This window comes from Geotrypetes seraphini, chromosome 1 (genome assembly GCF_902459505.1).
Source record: "Geotrypetes seraphini chromosome 1, aGeoSer1.1, whole genome shotgun sequence".
NCBI classification, from domain to species: Eukaryota; Metazoa; Chordata; class Amphibia; order Gymnophiona; family Dermophiidae; genus Geotrypetes; species Geotrypetes seraphini.
This window is the reverse complement of record NC_047084.1, coordinates 258,838,172-258,859,748: the sequence shown is the minus strand read 5'-3', so window position 1 is coordinate 258,859,748 and position 21,577 is coordinate 258,838,172. Positions and strand designations below refer to the sequence as shown.

Below are 21,577 nucleotides of genomic sequence, written 5' to 3'. Positions count from 1 at the left end.
ATGTCACTAGGGCTGTGTAAGCAAAACATTTTGGGACTTTTTGGGCTTTTCCCTAGATGTTCAGAGAGGTTTGGCAATTTATTTTGACCTTTTTAGGGCTATATGGAGAGTGTGGTGTAATGGTTACAGTTATGACCTCAGCACGCTGAGGTTGTGGGTTCAAACCTCACGCGGCTCCTTGTGATCCTGGGTAAGTCACTTACCCACTCTTCTACTAAGGCACGCTAGCCGATTTAGCGTGCGCAAAATGCTAACACGTCCATAGAATATAACGGACGCGTTAGCATTTAGCGCGCGCCTTAGTACAAGGACCCCTTAATCTTCCACTGTCCCAGGTACATTAAACAGCCTGAGTCCACTGGGACAGATAGGGAAAATGCTTGAGTACCTGATTTGTAACCTGTTCTGAGCTTCTTTGGGAGGACAGGCTAAAAAAAAGGTGACACCTCTGGGAAGAGGTAGTTAAGTTTCAAGTTTATTAAAAATTTGATAAATCGCCTTTACAGAGTTTCAAGGTGGTGTACATATATTAAAAAAGGGTTGTTTTTTTTTTTACAATGACCTACACATAACATATCACAGACAAAAATTCAATGGCAGACGATATGATGCATGACCTACTTCTACTGGAACGATGGTCTAGGTCCTGGCAACTCAGTTTCAATGCCAAAAAATGCAAAGTCATGCACCTGGGAAGCCGAAATCCATGCAGGATTTACACACTAAATGGCGAGATCTTGACAAAAACTGAAGCAGAAAGAGACTTAGGGGTGATTGTCAGGGAAGACATGAAGTCTGCAAATCAAGTAGAGCAAACTTCATCCAAAGCAAGGCAAATCATAGGTTGCATACGTAGGAGTTTCGTCAGCCGTAAACCTGAAGTCATTATGCCACTGTATAGATCCATGGTGAGACCGCACCTGGAGTACTGTGTGCAATTTTGGAGGCCACATTACCGCAAGGATGTGCTGAGACTGGAATCGGTCCAGAGAATGGCCACCAGGATGGTCTCGGGACTCAAGGAGCTCCCGTATGAAGAGCGGTTAGGGAAGTTGCAGCTCTACTCACTCGAGGAACGTAGAGAGAGGGGAGATATGATCGAGACATTCAAGTACCTCACAGGTCGCATCGAGGTGGAAGAGGATATCTTCTTCTTCAAGGGTCCCGCGGCAACAGGGGGCATCAGTGGAAAATCAGGGGCGGGAAACTGCACGGTGACACTAGGAAATTCTTCTTCACTGAAAGGGTGGTTGATAGCTGGAATAGTCTTCCACTTCAGGTTATTGAGGCCAGCAGCGTGCCAGATTTTAAGGCAAGATGGGACAGACATGTGGGATCTATCCGCAAAGATAGATAGGGAGGGTTATTGGAGTGGGCAGACTTGATGGGCCGTGGCCTTTATCTGCCGTCTATTTCTATGTTTCTATGTTATGTTTCTATCACCAGAAACAAAAAGTGAGGTTTTAATGAATTCTGTTAGAGCAAACAGTTTGTAACACAGCAGTCCAAGCCCCATTCTTTTAAGTGAAACCAAATATTTAAAAATTGCAAAAGTTCAAACATGTAACTTTTTCATACTGCTTATGGAGCCATAACGTTATCATCACCATTATCTTTTGAAGGCTACTAAGGAATTGGATTATGGCACTTATGCTGCTAAATGGACTTAAGAACTTCAGATATCTATTACTGTCGACTTGTTGAAGAGGAGTTTACGTCTGAGTGCTGCTTTGTTGATATCCGCTGTGGAAAGGGAACGTTATTACAAATTTGTGTTGCGAGCATTTTTTGCACCTAATTGGGCATTCCAAGCACACTTAATCCCTTCAGATGCTTGTCCTAAATGTTCGACCTCTCATGCCACACTAGGTCACATGTTCTGGACTTGCCCCGTCATGTTACCTTTTTGGCATCATCTCTGCCAGTGGATTGGTCATCTTTGGAATTGTACTTAAAACCTGCACCCTAGCTCTCTGTTCTCCTTGACTTTCTTTATGGTTCTGCGACGTTCGGGCTGTTCTGCATTTACCCAGAGAGCGATATATGTGGGTATTAAGACAATTTTACAAGGCTGGCTGACACCACTTGCACCCACCTTCGCTCATTGGCGGATTTTGATGATCTAATTGGCTGGAATGGATCGTCAGGTTGTTGGACCTTTGGACTCCAGAAAGATGAATTTATATATCATTTGTTGCTACCTTTTTGTGCCACTTTAACACACAGAGCACACAGTCGTTTGTTGACTTGATGTTTTTTCTTTTTGTTTTGGTTTGGCAACTGCTGATCTGGGGTGGTTTTGTGTATTTTGTTTTCTTTCTTTATGGTTGAAATTTAATAAAAATGATTGACCATAAACTCATGTTATGAAAAGTCACTAACTGTACTGTTTGTACCTTTGGATAAGCGTTTAATCAAAATTTAAATAAACTATGAAACTATAACATTAGAAGTTAAAATTACTGTATATTTTAAAATATACCTACTGATGAAAGGGGCTGACAGGTTCCAAAGCAGACCTGGGCAGGACATTCTTGTCACTAAACAATTCCTGTATGTCCTGAGCATACCCTCCAGGGATGTCTTCAAGGGTATTCTCCCTCTGTTGGTAAACCCTCACCTCACCATCTACAACAGCTGCCTCTCGAATATGGTTGTCATGACACAGTACAAAGAATGTTCCTTAAACAGAGGAAAGGTTTTATTAGTTGGAAAAACTACTGTAGGATTCATTTCTACGTAGAAAATGCATTATAAAGATGATCCAGATTAGAAAATCATTTGATGCTTTCCCACTTTCAAACCCCAATTACAATTTTATATTTCTTTTTCAGGAATTTGTAATTGTCTCCACTTCATGTTTAGCAGCAGTCCTTCGTTTTGGGCTCTGTGGCTAGGGACATGACAGGTTTGAATTTGAACCTCACGGATTTAATCCAGACTCCGGTTAGAAAAACACTGCTGAACCACAAGAGCTAAATCATGAAAAGTTTGTGGCACTCACCCCCCTCTTTTACTAAGGTGCGAAAACCAATTATCATGTGCTAAATCGATTAGCACATGCTAATCAGTTAACTACCTTAGTAAAAGAGGGCCTCAGTCTGCCTAGAGAGGTTGTCTGTGAATTTTGGGAATTTCCACATGCAGATACATAGTTATACCTGTGGATCTTGATAACAACTGCTTCATTTGTACAAATATTGTATTTATTTTGCTGTATTTGTGCTGAGGATGTTCAATATATTTGAATTGTTAATTGCATCGAACTGTTTGGTGCATAGCAGTTTACAAATAAAATTTTATGTTATGTTAAAAAGATTCTTGAGATGCTTTGACGAATCTATGGAACTTTTAAGTGTTTCAGCCTCATCCAAGGATTTCCATATTAGAAATTTTTGTTAATTTTGATATGCATCCCTCTCCTCCTATTTCTCCAGTTGGGAAAATAGCTGGTAAATTGCATCACTAGCAGCCATGTTTCCAAATTTTAACAAATTGAAAAGTGCTTATTTTAGTATGAAAAGAATGTCTGGTGGATGCTTCAATCAATGATCTGAAACAATGTTAGTGCACAGAAAAGGGTTTACAGTACTCCCCCCAAATTTGCAGGGGTTCCGTTCCAGAAATCCCCATGAATTTTGAAAAACCGCGAACGCAGTTTTTCATCTGTCAAAAGGCAGGGGAGGCAGGGGAGGCAGGAGAGGGCAGCTGGAGCGCCAGCGGGTGACGAAAATCACTCGCGGTCTGTTCTGATCACCTCTTCCTGTAGTAAAGTCGGGCTACACCAATCAGGAGCTGCTTTGACATGCAGCTCCTGATTGGTGTAGCCCGACTTTATTACAGGAAGAGGTGGTCGGAGCAGACTGCGAATGAGCGAGTCCGCAATTCGCGAACTACGAATTTGCAGGGGAACACTGTACATGAAAAGTGCTTAGGGCAGGTACTAATACATTCAAATAACTTAATAGAAGTTTCATGTGTAGAGACATTTAGGATTCTGTGCCCTTAAGAATCACAGCTCTAGTGGCTCTACCAAGATACAGGACTTTGACTTCTCAATATCTCCACAGTTTCTGTAAACAGGGGGTGTCTCTCCTGACCAATATGCAGATAGAGGAAGACCCCTATTGCAGAAAAAGTGTGGCTGGTATAAACAGTTCAGTTTGAATTTGTTTGTCTTTTGCTCCTTCTTCCCTATCCACTGCACCACACAAGGAGAAGAGGGCCTTTAACTAGTCCATCCACTGCATTTGAAAGACAGAGTAGAGCAATGCCACTTGATAAATTGAAATGAGAAACCAACCCACCACCACATTCTGCAAAGGGGGACAGAAGTGGAACAGTAAGAGAACTGAAAGAGTACAGAAGATCCAGACTTGAGAAGCAAGAGAGAACAAGACAGGAAGCTTACAGGAGACTTAAATAGGCTTACAGAGAAGCATCCTACCAGAGTAATGCACCCAGACCTAGTTACTGCAACTAACACTTTCTTAAGAGTCTCTACAAACTAAGGAGCTTTAAAGAAACTGCTAAGTGCTAGGCATTTTTTTCAAGACTCCATTCATACTGATTTTGAAAAAATAAGTCTTCTTGATTTTTTTGGAAATATTAAAATATGCACAGTAAATTATATCCACTAAAAGATTCATTCATACAAATTATTTTTTTACATAAATTGGCTTGGTTTTGGAAGTTTGTTTTAAGCTGATGACTGAACTCTTTTGGTTAGTGCCATATACAGTACAGTTCTGAGGTTTTTTTCCCTTCCATTTAGTCTTTTAATGGGTATTTTCTGGTACACATGATAATGCCAGAAATTTCCATGTAGGTGTTGATTCACCTTTGCAGTAGGTTGGTAGAGTGGCATGGGGCGGGGGCAGAAAACCCAGGGCGCCGTCTTGGTAGGGGCACCAGCACCTCTCCATCCCCCATGCCACACTCGTGCCCTCCCTTCTCCACCCCTGTACCTCTTTAAAATCTTCACCAGTGCGAGCAACTGCTCTAGCCTGCTGGTCGTGCCGGCCTAGCTCCCTCTGAAATCACTTCCAGGTCACGGGGCTAGGAAGTGACGTCAGAGGTAAGGTTACCAGATTTTCGGGAGTGAAAATCTGGACCCATGGCCCTGTCCCCTGTCCTGCCCCAATCCTCTCCCAGCCCCACCCCCTCAACCTTGTCACTTGTTGGGAGGGCATCTGCGCACGTGCTGGTGTGACTCGATGATGTCGCATGCATGCACACATATGCGTGATGTCATCACATTGCATCTGCGTGTGCGCAGATGCCGTCCCGACATCGCTGCTACCTGGAATGCTTTTCAAAACACAGACAAAGTGCCGAGTTTTGAAAAGCCTCCCGGACCCCCCAGACATGTCCCCGAAAAGGAGGACATGTCCGGGGTAATCCGGACTTCTGGAAACCCTAGTCTGAGAGAAAGCCAATGCCAGCGCAAGCAGCAGGCCAGAGAAGCTGCTCACGCTGGTGAAGATGTAAAGAGGTACGAGGGTTGGAAGGGAGGGCGCAAGTGTATCGTGGGAGCAGGGAAGGACCAGGAGACAGAGAAGAGGGTGTGGGAGGGCGCAACTGCCTCGGGCACCTCCCACCCTCGCTACGCCACTGGCTAGGTACACTGGTTTCCTAAATAATCATGTATATAAAATGAGGAGTGAGTACCTCTTCTCCCGAGCAGTACCTGAAGGGCACATTTACTATAAAAGTGTTCCCTGGATATTCAGTATTATTTTAAGAGATGTGCTGTTTACAAGTAAATACGGTACATCATCACCATTTTTGATAAACAAATCAGCTTGAAACCATTTAAAAACAAGGGTCCCCTTTTACTAAACCGTGCTAGCGTTTTTTAGTGCCAGGAGCTGCACTGAATGTTGCACACAGCTGCCGACACTCATAGGAACTCTATGCGGGGCATTCAGCGTGGCTCCTGGCGCTAAAAAACGCTAGCGCTGTTCAGTAAAAGGGGGCCAAAATGTAATAGCCACCGTTTTCCTTGTAGATATACTGTATTTTATGAAAGCAGAAAAAATGTTCCTTCTTACCTTCTTGCATCAGAAGACCTTTATACATCATATTTAGGGATTTCTCATTTATGTAGACATTGATCCCAGTTTCTTCCTCTTCTTGTTTCTCTGGTGGGAACAGCCAGAAAGCCTGGTCTAGGAGCAAATTCTCCATGCAATGATTTACAAAACCTGTGGAAAAAAATTAAGTGAACACTATACTGTAGTAACCAATATAATCATTAGCATTAATACCAACATGAAACACATGTTAATGAAAGCATTAATTAATCAAATTAATAATTTGCTTGAGAATCCAGTAGCACTCTCATGTGATACTATATTATTTGGAACATCAATTAGGGCAAATAGTCAAATATCTGTAAAAATAATAAACTTTTACTCATAATGACAGGAGTTGCCATTCAACATATTATAAAGACTTGGAAAAATTATGATAGATTAAGTTATAGTTTTTGGTGGAATTCATTTTGTCATATTTTCAAAATGGAAAGAGTATTAGCCATTCAGCAAGGACGTTTTAAAAAGTTTAATGATGTTTGGGAGCCATTAACAAAATATTGTATGGATTGATTATAATTAATAATTTATTTCTTCCCCTTTTATTTATTAAAGTATAGGGTGGGGGGAGGGTGGGTTTAATTTTAAATTATCTGAAAATATAATGATATATATTGGAGGGAGGGAGAAATTATTTTTTTGGGGGGGAACACCCCCTCCCTCATTACAGAGAAAAGTGTAATTTTTCCCTGTTTTAGGGAAAAATTACACTTTCCTCTGTAAGTGTGTGTGTGTGTGGGGAGGGTTCCCCCACCCCCACCCCCACCCCCAACGGCAGCGCCAACACTTCTAAGTAAACAGCCCACACACACACACCCTCGGAGCGCTTTAAATGTAAGTTTTAATCCAGCGTGCTGACGTCCTGCGCACATTTGTCTGAGCTCATTTGTCCGCGTGTGATTGTCAGGCATGCTTTAGTCCCGTCACCAACTTTTATGGTTTGAGTCTTAGCTGATGTCAGCAGCATGAATGTTAAACAAGTCAATGAGTTATGGATTAAGTGAGTGGAATTCTTTTTCACGATATTAGCAATAGATGTCGATAGTCACAATCTCCACTGAAATGTGTGTGAAACAATCAGGACATTCAAAAAAAAGAAAAGTTATTGAAAAGAAGATTATTTTACCAAGAGAATAGTAAGTAGAAAACTTCCAAACTTCTTCATATGTTTTAAATGTCACAATTATTAGATCTTGGTCACTGTGAATGGACAACAGCCTGGCAGACAGTTCCTAGAACAAGAGCAACGAGAAAAGGGTATCAAAGTACACACCAGACAGTAGATTACAATGATTACTAAGGTCCGCATAGATTGAGATAACAGAGTTCACTTTACTGAATGACCCGACATGGGACGTGTTTCAGCAAAACAGTGCCTGCTTCAGGGGTCCATACAATTTCAATAGGATGAACAGTTAGCCAAATTATGTGAACTCGCAAAAAAAGTCCAGACAAACTATTGCAAACAAATATGCGCTGCGCTTACGCTGGAACAGAGAACGCTACATTACAGGTGCCTACGTTTTAAGTTAGGCGCTGCTAAGCGTGATTCTGTAATGGGCGCATATGTATGATTGACATGCAATAGGCACTTAACTTTAGGCGCCCATTACAAAATCTAGCCCTTAGTGCATACTAACGCTGTTCTTTAATAACACGTGGAGGGTCATTTTCGGAAAAAATACCCTCTTAAGTCCAATTTGGATGTTTCCCCATAAAACAACCAAAATTGGGGGTGGAGAAGTTCGCGTTGGCCTCGGCTCTTCCTCTGATGTCACTAACTGGTCGAGGGACCAGGAAGTGACATCAGAGGGAGAGCTGAGGCCCGCACAAGCAGCAGACTAGAGATTCTGCTTACATCGGCGAACAGTTACAGGTACAGAGGGAAGACGCTCTCATGGCGAGGTGGGAGGGTGGGGAAGGAGCAGGGGTGCCACTGCTCCGAGTACCTCCTACCCTCACTATGCCACTGCTAGTAGCACTAGAGAAATGATAAGTAGTAGTAAAATATGTATAAGAGGAGAGCTAGACTCACGCTAAAGACTGCCATCACCTCCTTGCTGTCATTCTCCAGCAAACGAAGCCTTGCTCTGAGCTTGCCCTGTAGATATGGATCTGGAAGCCCGCTCTTTTTTCTGACCATGACAAGCGTCAAGGAAATATCTGAAAATGAGTAACTAAAAATTATGACTCAGTCACTTCATGGGACCACCCATGGGACCACCACTCTTTGTGCTGATCAATTTTCTTCCATTATCACAGTGGTTTACTATGCATTATTTTTTCCTACTAAAATGGATTAATCAATTTTACCTCAGAATATCTTGGCAGTATTTTGCAGATTTTTTTGAGCCCTATGGTACAGGGCTTTTATACACAGCATCTTTAATGAATGAACATATCCCCTCCCCCCCCCCACTGCGCGAGTCTGGACTCCTGGACCCCCCTCACTTACCGAAGCAGCAGCAGCTGCAGCAGAAGTGACGCATCAGAGGAAAGGCCCTACCGAGGCTGTCTGCAAGCAGACTGTTTTCAGCACTGCCTCTGCTGACCAGCTGCAACTGCTACTTCATGTAAGGGAGGGTGGATTCTTACATGGGAGAGTGGATTCTTCTTAAGGGGGTAACTTTATGAAGCCTTGCTCCCATGTACGATCTGTTTTACACACAGAAAGGCCTGAAAGGCCATATGCATGCCTAAAATGCAGGTGCATGGAAAATGCTAATTTGAGCACAGGCATTCCCTAGAGCACAATTTTTGAGGTGGCATTGTGATGTATGTACATGTACATTTTACGGTTCATAGTTAAAACCGCGCGAGACAATCGCACGCAGACAAAGCCAGGCCAACAATCGCACAAAGGACATCAGTGCGCCGGATTTAAACTCAATTTGAAAGCACTCCAAGGGGGGTTGTGAGGGGACACCACCACATTTAACTTAGTCGTGTTCGTGCTGCCGTGGGGGCTGGGGGGGGTTGTTGGGGGGAGCCCCACATTATAGAGGAAATAGACTTTTTCCCTATTGTTTAGAGAAAAAGTTCAGTTTCCTCTGTAATGTTGGGGGGTTCCCCCCCCATCCTCACCCCCAACAGTGGCACCAACACGACTAAGTGTTCCCCCCACACCCCTCGGAGCGCTTTCAAATTCAGTTTAAATCTGGCACGCTGATGTCCTGCACACGATTGTTTGATGCGTCACCCATTTTACAAAATACATTTATATTTATGCACACAGCTACACCTCTTTTGCTGTAGTAGTAGTATCGAAACTGGTTATGGGAGTTTATTTTATAGAGAAACAGGAACCTATGCTGTCTTTATAACATAGGTTTAAGATATGTGCCTTTTTGGACTATTTACATATGAATAAAATTACCCCCATATGCACACCCTTGGGATCATCCTCTTGACAGCATGAATGCAAAGGAATATGAGGTACATGTGAATATAAGAATCTGATTCCCTAGACTTATGTACCCTTGAGTTCAAATTATACAGTATTCTGTACATTTCCATGAGTGAAATATTTTGTAACTAAGGTAAATGAGTGTAGGCGCAGTGGTTACAGCTACAGCCTCAGCACCCTAAGGTTATAGGTTCAAACCCACACTGTTCCTTGTGACCCTGGGCAAGTCATTTAATCCCCCATTGCCCCCGGGTACATTAGATAAATTGTGAGCCCACCAGGACAGAGAGGGAAAAATGCTTGAGTACCTGAATAAATTCATGTAAACCGTTCTGAACTCCCTTGGGACAGCAGAATAGAAAATTGAATAAATCAATAAATATGTGTGCTCAGGCTTACGAGCAACACATTGAAGGCAATGGAATAGCATCTGTATAATCAACATCAGGGCACCCAAAAGTCTGCAATATGCTCATTAGTTTTTTATAATGGCAAAATAGGTGCGTGTATGTGTAGCATGTCATCTATATGTATGCACCCTGTGCAAGGGTGTTTTGGAGTGAGAGTGGATATGTGCTAGGCAGAACAAGTAATGAAATGCATAGAAACACAGAAATAAGATGACAGATAAAGGCCAAAAAGCCCAGTCTGCCCATCCATAGCATCCACTATCTCCTCTTCTCCCTAAGAGATCCCAGTTGCCTGAACCACGCTTTCTTGAATTCAGACAGACACAGTCTCCACCACCTCTAGCGGGAAGCCTATTCCATGCATCTACCACCCTTTCTGTAAAAAAGTATTTCCTTAGATTACTCTTGAACCTATCAATTCTTAACTTCATTTTATACCCTCTTATTCTGGAGTTTTCTTTCAAGTGAAAGATTTCTCTCATTCACATTTATGCTACATAGGTGTTTAAACGTCTCTATCATCCTCTCTCCTGCTTTTCCTCCAAAGTATACATATTGAGACACTCCACCAAACTAAGCATTTGCAATTATTACAGTAAGCACACACATTCTATAAAAGGTGTGCCCTTTATATGAGGGGCCGCTGAAAGTTTTCTCAGCTCAACCAAGAAGAGAATGATGTGGAGCCATGAACCATATAAGTTATTCCACACTTTCTTGACACTTTTCGTTTCAGTGATATGAAATGAAACGAAAAATGTCAAGAAAAGTATGGAATTAACTTATAAGTGGGAACGGACAATGAAGATCACTGATGTAAAACCAACTTGTTTATTTCAGAAAAGGACACAAGCCAGAAGCTGTGGACCCGACACAGCACTGCGTTTCGGTGTCTGAGGAACGCCTGCATCAGGTGTCACTGTGGCGTATAAGTTCATAGATGACAGGTCTGGGATAAAACAAAGCTCGGTCCAACTAACATGCCAGAGTAACCATAGCTTTTCAGTTATTTTGGTTACTCTGGCATGTTAGTTGGACCGAACTTTGTTTTATCCCAAACTTGTCATATACGCCACAGTGACCCCTGATGCAGGCGTTCCTCAGACGCCGAAACACAGTGCTATGTCAGGTCCACAGCTTCTGCTTATGTCCTTTTCTGAAATAAACAAGTTGGTTTTACATCAGTGATCTTCATTGTCCGTTCCCACTTATAAGTTAATTCCATACTTTTCTTAACAGTTTTTGTTTTATTTCATATCACTGAGACGAAAAGTGTCAAGAAAGTGTGGAATAACTTATATGGTTCATGGCTCCACATCAGTGATCTTCAGTGGAGTGTTCATTGTCCGTTCCCACTTCCTTTTGTACTGTTTTATACCCGTGGGTTCTCTGTCCTGTTGGACTTTTTGGTGTTTACATATAAGTTTCATAGCTCCACATCGTTCTCTTCTTGGTTGGGCTGAGAACTTTTCAGCGGCCCCTTGTAGACTACATTAGCATATTTTGAGGTTGATGTCTAGATGTGTCTTCATTAGAGAATTGCCCTTCACATGTTACCTGATTGTAAAAAACCGCTTAGATAACCTTGATAGGCGGTATATAAAATCCTAATAAACTTGAAACTTGAAACTTAACAGTGAAGGCATTCAAAACTGGCATCAGAGGCTTTTGTTATTCATAAGCCATAAAGCTTTATTAATCGGACACAGCTCATCAGTTTAGCAAATTGTGCAATCCAGACACATTTTAAAAAGCAATAACTAATAAAGGAACGTATGTAAATTGAATTAGTCGGCAATTATGTTGTTTCAAACATAATTTAAACAATTGTTAACTATCAATACTATAGCTAGTAAGTTGTGGCCATGCACTATATTGTAACTTAGCATTAAAATTAGGGATTAGTGAAGACTTAGAAGGTTAAGTTAGGACTGTAAGAGACAAGGAAGCTAGAGTGGGGAATTTAAGAACAGTTGATGCTTATGTGATCTGGGAAGAGTGTGTTTCTAACATTTTGCATGGTTTTTAAAAATTATTATTTTAAAGATTTCTAAAACACTTCCCCAGACATACTAAACTGGTTTACAAAAAGAAAGACACTAGAAAGACAATTAAATCGTTTGTTCAATGGAAAGCATCCTTCTTTTATCAGGCTCCTTTAATTTGGAATGATCTAATTTTAATAAGATTAGTAAGTCAATATACTATTTTTAGAACACTTTTAAAGACATTCTTGTTTTAAAAAAATTATCTTGAAATTTATCATCTTCTACTGTTAATGTTCTATTTGAATATTTGTCATTGAGTTATGTTAACTGGGTTTGTTCCCAGTAATAGAAATATATTGTTATCTGCCATGAACTCATAAGGGCTTTGGCGAAATATAAATCAGAAAGTAATGTAATGCAAAAATAGCAATAGCCAAAACAAGAAGAACAAGAATAAATGAGCAACAAACAAGACCAGACCAACAGATTAGTTCACATTATATCCATGTATCAAATAATCGCAGATGTCCCTATCCTTCTGGCTAATAGCTTCCTTTAGTTTAATTTTTATTAGTCTTATAACATAAACATAACAATCAAATAGCAAACACAATACTTGTACATTTTAACCTTGTCCCCTTGTCTCCTCATACACTACTAAACTCCCCTTTCCTACCTCCCCAAAAACCTTGAACGTTCATTGTCACCTTCCGCCTGGGCTCTTAGGCCTGTCGGTGACTAATTAGAGAATTTCAAAGAAAGATTCCCTCCTCCACCCATCTCCCATACCCACAATACCTCCTCTCCCAAAATGTTGGGATTAATCACTAGGTAACAAGCACATTACTAGGTTGCTAATCCAACCATAGTTTAACTTATTGAAATATAAGACCCCAGTTCGATTACAGATATTAGATAGTTCCAAGTCTAATAGATGCTGGCACTGTCATCTTGAAACTGGAACGTTGGATCATCTATTGTACTATTGTCCCTTGATACTTAAATTTTGGAGATCCATTTGGGATCAGGTAAACAAAATACTGGAAAATCCAGTGGCACTAACGTACGACCCTGTGCTATTTGGCACATTAATGAGAGCTAAAAGTCAAATATCATCTCACAATAACAAACTTCTCTTTATAATGACAGGAGCTGCCATACAACTTATTCTGAGGAACTGGAAAAACTGGGATCGGTTAAATTATACCTTTTAGTGGGATTCTCTTTGTCACATCTTTAAAATGGAACGTATGATGGCCATACAACAGGGACATTATAAGAAGTTTTTGGATATTTGGGAGCCATTGACAAAATTTTGCAAAGAGTGATTGTTAATTTTGCCCCTTGATCATGCACGTCCAGTGGGGTCGGAATATATTTTTAATTCTGAATGCAATTTTTGAATATGTAAATGAGGGGTGATATATGTATTTGTCATAGAATATAATTTCGATTGAATTTAAGTGCTATTATAGTATAATGTGATTGTATAATATGTTGCACTTATATTTGGCTTTAAAATTAATAAAGATATTAAAAAATAAAAAATAAATATAAGACTCCTTCCCTTGAAGCTCATATTTTGAATATAGCAATCTCGCGCTGCTCAGCAGCATGGCTTTGTAAAAGAGGAGGAATTGATGAACTTCATTCCTCCATGACTGTAAAATACATTTCCTTGTTATAACACATTTTGTGAAGTAGAAGTGTACCTCCATTATCCTTTTCTTACATTGTTAATCACCACCATCGCTCATTTAGTTGTAATAATATGGTAAAAGTGAATAATAAAGTGAAATCTGCAACAAACTAGAGAAAATGTGCTGTGTCAAGGCTTACCTGTTGGAAAACTGTCTGCAGACTCTAGAGATATCTCTGAATTGTCCTTCAGGCAGTCATTAATGTCAACAAAATCTGGAAAACAGAAGAGCTATGAGGGAAAATCACAATAGCAAAGAGATGGTGGCTTCCTTACTGGCGAAAATTTGCAGAAGCCAGTAAGGAAGCTGCTCAGCGCTGAGCAGCAGTGCCAAATCACGCTCCTGCTCGTGCCGCTCAGCCGGTTAATAGCGGAGCAGGAGTTTGGAAAGCTTGCTCCTGCCCGCTGCACCTCCACCAGGGATCGGCAAAGGTATGAGGATAGGACAGGGAGAGGGGACAGAGGGCAGATTCTGGGAGGGAGGGTGCAGAGTCTGACAGGGGAAGGAAGGAAAGGTACTGGGTGCACAGCCTGACAGGGGAGGGAGGGAGGGAAGGAAGGAAGGATGTTGGGTGCAAGGCCTGACGGGAGGGAGGGAAGGAAGGGTGCTGGGTACAGAGCCTGACAGGGGAGGGAAGGAGGGAAGGAAAGAAGGGTGCTGGGTACAGTACCTGACAGGGGAGGGAGGGAAGGGTGCTGGGTACAGTGCCTGGCAGGAAGGGTGCTGGGTGCAGAGTCTGACAGGGGAGGGAGGAAAGGCAAGATGCTGGGTGTAGAGCCTGACAGGGCATGGCACTTGAATATTAAGCCGTCCGACTTATATTTGAGTCAACCATTTTTTAAAAAAATTTTTTATTTTTTTTCCTTCCTTTTTGGGGTAAAGTGGGGTCTCGACTTATAGTCGGATCAATTTCTATTCGAGTATATACGGTACTATTCTCCCTGCCTATCCTATATGAATAATTGTTTTTAATCAGGTGGGAAGATCAATCCTTCCATCCCCACACTAATCTTTCCTGGTGTGATCCTGACCACGTCCCTACACAAAAGATCTCACTTCTCTGAAGAGAAAAACTGAAGAGGGTGACTATGGCTGTTTTGGACACATGGATCTCAATCAGTGAACTTGATCTGACTCTGGATACTGACAGCTTTAGGTTCTGCTGCAGGGTATTAGAAAGGAACCAATCAGAAAGGACTGGAACCTCAGCCCTGTCTTGATAAGAAGAAGAAACTGAAAACCTGAAGGAGAGTAGTTAGGTGAGGTTAGTTAGTTTAAGTATAACAGCCATGGGGAGAAGGATAGTAACTGCTGATGTATGTGGGTTTTAAAAACTATCCTTGGGGATATGGCTGTTCAGAGCTATGCTGCAGTGCTTTAAATTATATCAGCCAGCCCTGTAGATGCTGAAAATTCATTTTAGTTAAATGAAGAGACTGTCATGTTACATGATCGAACTGAAAATATTTATTTTAAAATGAAGTTAAAGAAAGAGATTGAGGGCCAAATGCACAAAACTCCAGCACTGTGTGGGAAAACACCGGCTTTTACAGTGTTTCTCAAGTACTGTTCGAGGCTCAAACCTACAGCATGCAAATATTCTACTGTTAGGGCTCCTTTTACTAAGCTGCGATAACGTTTTTAGCTCACACAGAATTGCCGCACGTGCTAAACCCGCACTACGCGGCTAGAACTAACGTCAGCTCAATGCTGGCATTAGCGTCTAGCGTGCGGGGAAATTTAGCATGTGCTAAGCGCACACTAAAACCACTATCGCAGCTTAGTGTTGAGCATCTGCGGTAAAAAGGGGAGGAACATGCCTGGTATGTGCGCACAAGAACTGAGCAATATGCAAGGCAAAAAAAAAAAAAACAACAACAAAGTTGAAGCTGAAGTTTCTTGCTATGGCAGCATTTTGGAAGGCTTTTTTTTTCTCCACAATGATTTTGGACGCATCTGTTAAATGCAGGACACATATGCATACAATACATGAATTGCATGCTAGACAGGCTACCACCAATTGATACCAAACCTTTCAGGCAAGTTAAGCTTTCAACATTGGGGCCTATAAGAAAGCAAGTATTTTAAAGTGTAATTATGTTTGAAAGAAATTCCCTACAAATTTGCATAAGACTCCTGACCTATTAAATTTCTCTGTTCTAAGCCTTCATGCCAGGAAAAGAAAACCTGAACAGGATAGCCCATACCAACTGAAGACTCAGGGGTCTTTTTACTAAAGCTTAGCATGCACTAATGGAAATAGCATGACCTAAATGCTAAGAAGTTCATAAACATGAAATGGGCTTCTTAGTATATAGCACACAATAATTTCATTAGCACACACTAAGCTTTAGATCAGGGATGCCCAACCTTTTGGCTTCCCTGGGCCGCATTGCCTGGAAAAAATGTTTCTGGGGCCGCACAAATGCTCAAACGCTGCAGCAAAACAGGAAGGAGCTGGCAAGACGGTAAACACCCAGGGGCAGCAGAGGAAAACACTGCACCGCCCTCGAGTGGGGCCGCACAAAATACTTCATGGGGCCGCATGACATCCCTGCTTTAGATAAAGGGCTCCTTGGCGAGTAACATATTTTTTTGTGTAAAGAATAACTGTTAAGAAGCTCAATTTTTCACCCTGAGTGGACTAGTGGCTGAGAATAAAGACTCCTGCAAATCAAGTACAGCAACTGGTGAGTCTCTCTGCTGGCTTACTGGAGTAAAGTTCAAGTTCAACTTATTTGATATACCCCATATATAAAAGGGAGGGAGACAAACACAAACTGATTACAAATACTATTGAACAAACATATCAAGAAACATGAAGGGAAAGAAAATGTGGATTGGTTAAAAGTCTAGATATAGGGAAGAGGAAAGAGGTAAAAACATAAAGGTGTGAGAATATGGTGAATATGGCTCTTTTCTTTGAAGTCACAGAAGTTCCATTGAATATATAAAAAAATATGAAAAATTAAACAAAATTTAACAAAATTTGGATCAATGAGGAATTGTGCTGTATGGAGCTATTGACTCTGACAGTTATCTGATGATCCATTTTGAAACCTATGCCTGCTTGTTATATGAAATTTATGTCTACATGCCTATACATTTGTGAAATTGGTTAGCAATACAGTAAACCCCCGCGAAATCGCAGTTCACGAATCGCAGACTCAGTAATTCGCTGTATTTTCCGACCGCCACTTTCTTATACTAAAGTTATGGTTATACCAATCAGGAGCTGCTTTGACACGCTATCTGGTGTGTCAAAGTTCCTGATTGGTGTAGCCTGACTTTAGTAACAGAAAGAGGCGGTCAAAGCATACCGCGAATGATTTTCTGCACCCACTGGCACCCCAGCTGCCCTCTCCTGCCTTTTGACAGGCAAAAAACCGTATTGGCAGTTTTTCAAAATTCGAGTGGGGTTCCTGGAACAGAATCCCCGCAAATATCAGGGGAGTACTGTATACTGATATTGGATTGATCTTCATGCTATATCATACCAGCCTATTGATATTTATGAGTATGCAGAGTTTTGTCATTTATTTGCACATGTGGATAGGATTTGCTATGCTGCCTATCAGTGATTAAAATCAGAGTGGTCTACATTAGAGACTGTCACGGGGACAAATATGTCCCCATCCTTACTGGATGTTTCTCTACCCAATCCTGTGCTAGTGAGTTTTATCCCTGTCCCATCCCTGTAAGCTCTATCCTCATTTGCACAAGTCTCAAACATTTATGATTTTAAAGTGTTTAAAGCTTGTTCAGATGAAGACAGAGATTGCAGAGATGGGACAGGGACAAAACTCACGGGCACAGGATGAGGATGGGGATGGAGAAAGATCCCGCAAAGATGGGGAAATTTATCCCTGTGTCATTCTCTAGTCTACATATCATATAAAGGCGCTAATTTTGCACTTGGAGCAATGGAGGGTTAAGTGACCTGTCCAAAGTTACAAGAAGATGCAGTAGGAATTGAACCCTGCTTCCCAGACCACTGCACATACCATAAAGCTATTCCAAAAGTAAATAAAACAAAATATCAGTGTTATAGCCAGAGAAAATATCTTTTCACACAATATGTAATTAAACTCTGGAATTCGAAGAATATGATGAAATCAGTTAGCTTAGCGGGGTTTAAAAAAGGCTTGGATAATTTCCTAAAAGAGAAGTTTATAGGCCATTATTGAGATGGCTTGGGGAAATCCACTGCTTATTCCTAGGATAAGCAGCATCAAATCTGTTTTATTCCTTGGGATCTTGCCAGGTACTTGGGACCTGGGTTGGCCACTGTTGGAAACAGGATACTGGGCTTGATGGACATTTGTTCTGTCCCAGTATGGCAATTCTTACCTATTTAAAGGTAAGGTTACCAGATTGTACATATGTAAAATCCAGACCCCCCTAGGCCCACCCAGTTTTACCTATCCCCGCCCTATTATGACCACACCATGCCACAGCCTCACCCTAACCCAGCCCCCCTCATCCTGCTCATCTCGGTCGGGAGGGTATCTGCGCATGCGCACATGTGACACAATGACGTCATGTGCGCACACGCATTTGTGTGATGTCACCGCATTGCATCCGCGCAGGTGCAGATGCCCCTTCCGACGCAACTGGCTTTTCAAAACCCGGACAAAGGGCAGGGTTTTGAAAAGCCGTCCAGACACCCGGACACGCCCTCTAAAAAGAAGACATGTCTGGGTAAATGCGGACGTCTGGTAACCCTAATTTAAGGCAATGTCCATGTTGATGCATACAGACTAGGCCAGATAGGTTACCTGTCTAGCTGGGTTTGTAGAGGAATTACCTAAATTGCTTAAAGAATCAGGGGCTGAGAAGGCTGAATAAGAGTCATCAGAGCCAAAACATCTCTACAATTCTTTTTTTTTTTTTTAATTCTTTATTCATTTTAAAAATCTTCCAGCAAGTGTACAGGAAAATATCATTAAGAAGAACAATATAACACTTGAAATTCTTTCTATTGTAATCATAATAACATAAAAATTATAACCCGTCCCACCCACCCTTCCGCAATGAATGCAATCAAACATATCATAAAAATAAATTAAACACATTATTTAGTAAAGTTTCCATAACCACCCCCTCCCCCCTATATGTAAATATATCTATCAAAGGAAAATGATGTTTACACATTACAATATCTTTCCAATGGCCCCCAGATCTTTATAAAATTATTATAATTCCCTTTCTGCAAAGCAATTGCTCTTTCCATCTTAAAAATATGACATAGTGAATTCCACCAAAAAGTATAATTAAGATTAGTATAATTTTTCCAATTATTAGTAATATGCTGAATGGCAACCCCTGTCATGATTAATAAAAGTTTGTTATTATGTGATGATATTTGACTTTTTTTCCTCATAGACATGCCGAACAGAATAGTATCATAAGATAATGCAACATGGTTTTCTAATAGACAATTTACTTGGGTCCAAATTGAATTCCAAAAAATCTTAATACAGGGACAATAGTAAAGTAAATGATCCAAAGTCCCTGCTTCTAGATTACAATGCCAGCATCTATTAGACTTAGAGCTATCTAACTTTTGTTAACGAACAGGGGTCCAAAACGTTCTATGCAACAAAAAGAACCAAGTTTGCCTCATAGATGCCGACACTGTACATCTCATTCTCTACAATTCTCACAGGGACTCAGAACTAACTGAGGTATTTTTCCTGACCTTGTGTTTTAAATTGCTTGTCAGTTGCTGGGTTATTTTTGTCTGATTTTTAGAAGGGAATTTCAGAAGGTTTGAGGTTTCTTTATTGGACGGGGTTTCTTTCCCTTAACTTTAAAATTAGAAGTTCAAAGGAAAAGCCTAGAAACAAGGTTAGTTTGAAGTTCTTAGCGGCCCTCCCTCTCTACCTTCTAATCTTAACCATATACTGTATATATAGAGTGACTAATTAAGGCATTGGATTAGACAGTATTTCCTGGCATTGGTAGGAAGGAAGAACAAGGAATTAATTTAAAACAATTGTCATCTGTGAAAACAAAACATAAGTACATTTCAGGGGAAGCTTGACTAGTAATGACAGATTTAATCTTTGAAGTTGTTTATTTTTAGTGGGGCTGGCCTTTTTTTTTTTGTGCTCTAGGCATGAATATTCTACAAAGGGGAATCACAGCAGCGAACACCTTTCATGGATGAATAAACACATTTTAAGAGAAAAGTACAGTCCTGGTTACTCTATGATGGTTGATTATAGTCCAGGTTTAATTCTACCTTTCTTGTAAAAGAGAGATAAGAATATCTACCAGCAACTTGTGAATTTTTAAGTAAAACCAACGTCATCCACCACTATCATTCAGATTTTCAAGTAGGTTATATTACTGAGATCTCTCTTGTTACAATGATAAATAAAATTATGCTTAATGCAGAAACGGGAAAAATACACAATTATGGCATCATTGGTTTTCAGTGCATTTGAAATGATTAATCATAAAATGCTGCATAGGCGTCGGAACGGGGGAGGCCACAGGGGCCATTGCCTCCCCAAAGGTTGGTGTTTTCGTGAGGTGCCCACCCTCCTGCTTCTTGATGTTCTAAATTAAATCTTCAGGCAGCTGCCGCATCAATGAGTAAGCCTGCCCTGGAGCACTTCATTCTACTTCCAGGGCAGGCCTGCTCGCTGACGCTGCACAGTGGCTGCCTGAAGACTTACAATTATAACGCCGGGAGAAGCTGGGTGGGGAGTTGGGAAATAGGAAGAGGCTGCGCCTACATTATAGGGTTCCACCGGGGCTAGGACAGAGCTCCTGAGCCCTCCTCAAACCATGCAGCGTTCCGACGTCTCTGTGCTGTTATTAATGTTTGAAGATTTAGGTTTACCTTGCACAGGGCATTAGTGGAACTCAGCCACTTCCTCAAGTAAATAAACTGCTGCTTGATGGACTGCACCAGGGCTCTCACTCCTGTCCCGTCTTGTTTAACATCATTTTTCCCCTCTTTTTACTTAGGTGTGATTGATTGATTGATTGATTTTGCTGATGTTTTGTTGTCTAAATTTGTACTCCTCAAATACGTGCTTGAATTTGTTTGATTTCCACAAGGCTCCTTGTCTTGCTCCAAGAATTCGGGACATCCCAATTGTCCTTAATGATACTTTAACTTATTAGCAGAGAAACCTGATTCACATCTCTTGTCTGAGAAACACATATTGCTCGGTTCATTCCTCATTTTTCTCATTAAGGAAAATCTGCACTTTTTAAAATTCATGCAGGACAAGAAAGACCTTCAATATCTTATTCACTGTTTCTTATCAATTTGGATAGATTAGTGCAATGGTTCCCAACCCTGTCCTGGAGGACCACCAGGCCAATCGGGCTTTCAGGCTAGCCCTAATGAATATGCATGAGAGAGATTTGCATATGATGGAAGTGACAGGCATGCAAATCTGCTCCATGCATATTCATTAGGGCTATCCTGAAAACCCGATTGGCCTGGTGGTCCTCCAGGACAGGGTTGGGAACCACTGGATTAGTGCAATTCCCTTAAGGTTGGTATAGGGCAGGGGTAGGCAATTCCGGTCCTCAAGAGCCGAAGTCAGGTCAGGTTTTCAGGATCTCCACAATGAATATATATGAGATGGATTTGCATGCACTGTCTCCTTGAGATGCAAATCTATCTCATGCATATTTATTGTGGATATCCTGAAAACCTGACCTGGCTCTGGCTCTCAAGGACCGGAATTGCCTACCCCTGGTATAGGGTGATTTTTATTAAAAGAACATAAGTCTAGCCATACTGAGTCAGACTAGCGGTCCATCTAGCCCAGTATTCTGTTTACACAGTGGCTAATCCAGGTCACAAGTAGCTGGTAAAACCCCAATAGAGAAGGGGATTCAGACTTTTATATAACACCTTTTTGTAGTTTTACAACTGCGCTCAAAGCAGTTTACATACAGGTACTTCAAGCATCTTCTCTATCTGTCCTCATGGGCTCACAATCTATCT

General features: G+C 41.2%; 1 protein-coding gene across 2 annotated transcripts in view; it reads right to left on the bottom strand.

Moving 5' to 3' along the window:
- SH3TC1 (SH3 domain and tetratricopeptide repeats 1) overlaps window positions 1-21,577 on the bottom strand; it is an 81,511-nt gene that overhangs the window by 41,861 nt on the left and 18,073 nt on the right. Inside the window, exons 3-7 of one of the 2 annotated variants that reach the window (XM_033950077.1) lie at window positions 13,739-13,813; window positions 8,131-8,258; window positions 7,222-7,327; window positions 6,054-6,206; window positions 2,487-2,682 (exon numbers count right to left, since the gene is read on the bottom strand). In XM_033950077.1, coding sequence (XP_033805968.1) covers window positions 2,487-2,682; window positions 6,054-6,206; window positions 7,222-7,327; window positions 8,131-8,258; window positions 13,739-13,813 — 658 coding nt within the window. The remainder of the gene's footprint in view (window positions 1-2,486; window positions 2,683-6,053; window positions 6,207-7,221; window positions 7,328-8,130; window positions 8,259-13,738; window positions 13,814-21,577) is intronic. The other variant, XM_033950085.1, reaches the window with a different exon arrangement.